We start from the raw sequence: 6333 nt of genomic DNA, 5'->3' as shown, positions 1-6333 counted from the left end.
ACCAATGAAAGTTTCTCTTAGTTTACTTTCTCTTTTGTTAATATCTTCTTAATTTTCACGTGTACTTACAAAATATTCGTATAGAATGAAACACAACAGTGCCAAATATGTACCGAGCATTTGTATAAAAACGAACATTTGTTAAATAACGCAGATATAGTCGAAAGAAAAAGTATACAAAGAGAATCTGTCAATTGTTTTAGGCCCCTTTGAGATGTTGATGTCGATTTCTATGTGTCGGTTTTATACGATACACTTTGTGCGAGGATTCGTTCAATTCATGCGGTTGAAATTTACGGCGCCTCATTTTGGCACTGAATTGCTCGTTCATACCAAACATTTGAGCAAGCTTCATTTTTGAATTATTTGTGGTTATCTCATACAACTGCAAATTTTATCATAAATATTTGTCCGTATTTCCGATGATATGGAGATAAAATTAAGTTGCTGCATTGAATACAAAAAGAGATATTTTCGATTAAATTTTACCCATGATTGCAGAAGGAAAATTTTGAAATGGCGACCCATAGTAAAGTAAGTCGTATTCACGACAAAAGAAGTCAAACAGTAGGTAGTTTTTGACACTGAGAGGCGAGCTCCGTTTAGATGACAACTTTGGGTAAGCATGAGTTCGAAATTATACGTTTAACGAAGATTTACTTAAAGGTTGATATCAATATCGCGAACAAATATCCAATTAAAAATGTAGATTGAATTTATGTTCATCGTATAACTGAATCATACGATTCAAACTGAAATTCTCTCTGTAGTTAACTGAAATCGCATAATATACTCTGGATCACTACTCCAATACTGTGAGTGAAGGTTAATCAGAATCCTATTTACTACATAACTTTTTATACGCACATAAGCACGTGCATCTTTTCCTATGCGATACTCATGTCCACGATCCGCTAGCAAATTGTTGGAACGGTAGTGCCCAGTCCAGGGTTGCATGTTTCATAAATTCTCGTCTGTGACAGCCGATGCCATCTGCTATGGCTCACCGTTACGCGAGTCACGTCTCCGTGTAACGTTCTTCACTCCGGTGACAATCATCTTGATTGCTAAATCACTCTCTTGGCAGTTTTATCTCACCGCATGGAATAACTCAAGCACGCCTGTTTGCACCGCCAACTACGGAACCCATGCTGCATGTGGTGACATGCACGGATCAGACCAGGAATTCCTGGCTCCGGCACCCCCACGCCAGCGGATAACAACGGCAGGTAGAAAAGCGACAAAAATGCAATGAAAATCACGCTTTAAAATTCCTCTCGCGTGTTGGTTTTTCCTCGATATGTGTATCTCTCTCTTCCCTGCCAGCGCAAACTATTTCCTCGCAACCCTATGAAGTGTGAAACGTCCGAAAACAAGGAATGCAGTTTTTCCTTTTCACAAACTGCGGAAGATGGATCGCTTCAGTTGTTCCAACGGCGAACAAAAGCGCGTCACATGGGACCGGTCCCCACGGGCGACGACTGATGCATGGTATAAACGTGACACCAACGATTGTTCGAGCGTGGTTCGGAAATTTTCCGCATGCTTCAGAACGAAACAGTGTGGAAAAGCGTCAAGACATCTAAAATTGGAGCAGCCCTTGAAGTACACCGAAGATAATAAATTTTCAATTTCGCAGCAAGAAAAACGCACATCTTCTAATGCCTACCGACAGACAATGCCTGGTGGAAAACGACAGACAACGAAACACCCAACTTCAATCGATGAGCAGTGCGAAAGGCCGCCCCAGACATGTCAGAGCTAATAACGACTTTTCTCGAGTGGGAAAGACCGCGCCCAGCCACCGCACAACACGAGACGATAATCAGTCCCAGCATCCAGACGCGATTGAAATACGGCGCGCCAGGATCTAATTTTAGCGAAACTCTTCGGACGGATCGGCTGCTCGTTCGGGGGTACTCACCGTCCAACCGAGCAGGCGTTCGTTTGATTGTTTACAAACGTTCGCTCACGCGAGAGAGTGAGTGGTCTGGTTCGGCTGTTTTCGGCTTTTCTGTTATGAGACGTACGTAGCTTTGGCTGCCGTGTGGGATTTTGGTCCTTGCAGTTTCCGTTTTGTTCGGTCGTTCGGTTTTAGCTACGAAAACTGCCGAACAGCGTAACTCAGCCTGGGAGTGAGTTCTGCTGCGTAAGTAAGAACATATAAGGGAGTGCTTTCATTGTTCGTGCTTCAGTCGCAATATAATACTCGCGGTTGGATCATTCTCATCAAGAGGAAAACTCACTGGTTGAATCCCCAGTATAATTTTGTATGACCACAGATTGAGTTTGGATAAGGAGCAGAAAAATTGTCAGGCATGAAATCCATTTACCTATCATAGGTTTCGGAGAGAAGCGGAACCGAATAAAAATCTCAAGTGTGAGTGGTTTTGTTTCAAGTGGACGAGAATCTTGATGGTTTCGTTATTGTGGAGACAGTTTCTATAATAGACAAGTAATAGGCCGAAACTTGAAGTCGCAGGAAAATGTGTCGATGAAGTGTTTGTTTACAAAAACAAGATATCCCGAATGGTGCTGCACACAGCACAGCGTAGCTTGACAAAGAAGCTAACTTTGTGTTAAGTGCCTTCCTCTAATTTATGACAAACATTCGGAGTAACAGTTGGATTACAACTAGCAGTGGACGAAAAATAAATGTTTGTGAGCTATAGCTGAAAAGAGCTGTTATTTTAAAAATAATCGAAGAAAATGAAGCTACTAGTGGTGAGTGCACTGCTGGCCCTGGTGCCGGCAATTTGGGGCGTATCGTACTGCCCTAGCAGCTGCACGTGTGATGACGAAAAGCTGCATGTCACCTGCGGTGAGGGCGAACTGGACGTCCTGCCGATCGCGTTGAACCCATCAATTCGCCGGTTGGTCATTAAATTTCACCGGATTCGCTCCATTGATTCGTCGATTCAGTTTTACACCGAGTTGACCATGCTGGACCTGAGCTATAATCACTTGTTGAGCATTCCGCAGCAGATCTTCATGTACCAGAAGAAACTGCTCCAGCTGCATCTGAATAATAATAAGATTGGAGCACTGAGCAACAAAACTTTCGCCGGGTTGACCGAGTTACGAGTTCTGAACTTACGAGGCAATTTCATTGATCAGGTAACCAGCGAAATGTTCAGTACTCTGCCCAAGCTAGAGGAATTGAACCTCGGTGGAAATAGAATTGGATCGTTGGATGCAACAGCATTTGAAGGATTGACCGAGCTACGAATTCTGTATCTGGATGATAATGCTATCAAAACGATTCCGACTCTTTCGTTGACTCCACTGAAGACACTTGCTGAATTGTACATGGGAACTAATTCTTTGTACAAAATCCAGCCTGGTGCATTTGAAGGATTGCATGCCTTGAAGCGTCTGGATATCCATGGTTCAATGCTGGTGAATCTCACGATGGATACGTTCCGGGGATTGGAGAATATTCGTTCGTTGGATTTGTCGGACAATCATTTGCTGAAGGTGCCAACTGTACAGTTGAGTGCCCTCAAACGTTTGGAGGAGCTAGCGATTGGTCAGAACGATTTCGAATCCATTCCGGAAGGAGCCTTTTTTGGATTGACTAATCTGAAAAGCATTGACATCTCCGGAGCCCTCAATCTCAAACAGATTCAGTCCGGTGCATTTTCTTCCAATCCAAATTTAGAGTCGGTAACCATCGCTTCGAACAAAGAACTGCTGGAAATAGATGAAGGAGCTTTCTCTGGGCTGCCACATATCAGGAAAGTTATTCTGCGGGATAACAAAATCGCCACATTCAGAGAAGAACTGTTGCCGTGGAAACACTTGACCGATTTCGACCTGTCGGAAAATCCGCTAACATGTGATTGCCAGATGTTGTGGTTGCGGAATCTCCTGCACAGAAAAAACATTGAAACCGAGGAAGCCCAGATTGTTTGCGCTTATCCCGAACGGCTACACGGTGAGCCACTGCGTGAGATAACCCCTGAAATGATGGGCTGTCAGCATCTGCAGTCCAAGGAACGAGCAATTTTCGGAGCCATCATCGTTGCTTCCGCTGCCACAGTCACCACGTTCGTATTAATTGTTTACCGTCTGCGGCATCGCATATTAGATATGTTCCGGCGTCACTGGCGCACTACCAAGCGGGATACGCTACAGGAGGAGAAGGATATGGAGATCCAGAAATCACTGGGCGGTGAAACTGATTTCCACCAGCCGCACTGCAACATCTACACCTACAATTACCATCCGGTTTTCAGGAATCATCAGCAACATCCGGCCTCGATGTATGCCGGACAGTACAGCTTGCCGTTTCCGCACTACCAAGCCAACGGTAGGTTCCCACTGCAACAACAGCCCCTGCCGCAAACGCCGGGCTCGTTGGATCATCCCGTCACGAGTACCAGTTCGCAGGGGGCTTCCCAATCGCCGAGCTCGACCTCGGCTATCTATTCGCCCCAGTACGCTCATCACATATACGAAGTTCCGAAAAATGTTGTGGACACTTAGACACAGGTAGATTCCGGTATCATCTCATCTAGGGTATCTCATTGTTCATATGGTTTTTAAACTCACACACGTGCACATCCTTAATTGTTATCCATGTCTAGGCTAAGTAAGATGTATAAATTATTATAAACATGAAATTCAATAATATATAACGCGAATATCAGATAGAAACAAGAAAAAAGTAAATTGAGGAGGCAACTGATGGAAATGTGGAGCAAAATAAGTCATATCGAGATCTTTTTTGCATATATTTCAAAGTCACGTTAACTTAACAAAGTTGTATAAAATAATTCTAGTCAATTTGAAAAGATCTTAACGGAGATATATCGAAGACTGTCCTTCCCGGCATGCCGCCTTGGCAGAAGGCACTGGTTTCGAGGGAAGTGCATCACGCTGGTAGATTAGTTAAGTGGAAACTTTGTTTTTTTCAGTGATCTGATAGAGTTTAAATGAATCGAGAAAGCAGTTATATGCTTAAATATTTGAGAGCAGTTCGAAATAGGAATTTTAGAGAGATGACGAAAATCATTCAAGAATTTTCATTTCCAGTTGTGTCTTTTGTTTTCGTACTGTAAATAATCGTTTAAAAGAGAGGGGATAACATTTTATCCCCGCAGATCAGCAAGTAGAAAGTATCATCAACACTCACTGGAACAGAATGCTAGTTATGTATTTTTATTACAACTTTTTATAAGAACCCTACCGAGAGTAAGGAGAAACTCAGAATGTGGTAAGGAATAATAAAGATTCAACGAGAATAAAAAACAAAACAAAAAAATGTTACAGAGAAAAACAATAATTAATGACGTTTTTAATTACGGCACCACCATCGTCTCGTCCCTGTTTCCGTTCACACGGCGTCAACCGTTCGACTCTAAACGGGCACCTCGCTTTCTCTCTCTCTCTCTCTCTCGCTCTCGGCAAACTGTTCACTGCCGCGGATCACCCCGGGAGGCAAATTAGCTCATCTTCTTGTCGTCTTATCGCTAGCCGTGCTTGCCATCGCCGCTATGCCCGCCCGGGGTGCTGTCGAGAGTTCCGAGCACCGAGTTGTTTTTTTTTGGTGTTGCCGTTCTCTTGCCCGGCGCTATGTGACATGTTGTACTTTTTTTTTTATTGAAAATTTTCTATATTGTGTTTTTTCTTCTTCTGGTGGTCGTCGCAGTTTTTGGAACCACTGTCGCTGTGGAAAACGGTTTTTTCGGATTGTAATTTAGTCATTTGGGAACTTGTGTTTTATCGAGAGACTAGGTAAGTTGGTTTTCAGTACGATCGCGAATTCTAATTGCATTTGATGAACGCTGTTGATTTTTCATTTTTTCTATTTCCTAGTAGGCAACAAAATATTAAATTGAGATTATCTCAGCAAGTCTAATTTAACCGTGTTTATTGAATAATTATCTTGCACAAGATTTGTAGTACTATGATATCGAGGTAAGATTAAGATTCATTACAGTAATCGATAACAACGGTTGTAGATTTCTTTAATAAACAGTGTTTGGAAATATTTCATACAAGTAATTTAGACATGGTTTATATAATTGCACATGGCATTATAATTGGACATCAAAACATCTCGGGTAAATTCATTGGACCTTTTAGGTAACCTTTTGAGGGCTTTCAGACAGAATAGTGTTCAATCCCAGTTCTTAACTGAAGCAACTAAACACTTTTAATACAGGGCAAAAAATTGAACAAATGACATCTCAGGTTGGATGGACCCAATGCTTTGCAATCGCATCTTACTTTCTTCGTCATTGAGACAGGCAGTAAAACATGTAGTTTCGAATCCAAGTATTCAGGTTGGATTTTGAATTGGAATATTTTTTTTTCATAAATACGTTT

At 42.3% G+C, this 6333-nt stretch overlaps 1 protein-coding gene across 1 annotated transcript; it reads left to right on the top strand.

The window, feature by feature from the left end:
- The first annotated feature begins 2206 nt into the window (after window positions 1–2206).
- Window positions 2207–5292, top strand: LOC131436712 (chondroadherin-like). The gene has a single exon (XM_058605580.1). It carries the CDS (start codon window positions 2710–2712, stop codon window positions 4486–4488), a length of 1779 nt encoding a protein of 592 aa, XP_058461563.1. The 5' UTR covers window positions 2207–2709; the 3' UTR covers window positions 4489–5292.
- Window positions 5293–6333: the final 1041 nt, after the last annotated feature.

Source organism: Malaya genurostris, chromosome 3, assembly GCF_030247185.1.
Source record: "Malaya genurostris strain Urasoe2022 chromosome 3, Malgen_1.1, whole genome shotgun sequence".
NCBI classification, from domain to species: domain Eukaryota; kingdom Metazoa; phylum Arthropoda; class Insecta; order Diptera; family Culicidae; genus Malaya; species Malaya genurostris.
Note: the sequence above shows the minus strand (reverse complement) of the source record. Positions and strands in the feature narration are given on the sequence as shown.

What these genes read in the sequence shown, in the direction of transcription:
- LOC131436712 (XM_058605580.1), top strand. Translation starts at nt 2,710, where the DNA reads ATGAAGCTACTAGTGGTGAGTGCACTGCTGGCCCTGGTGCCGGCAATT.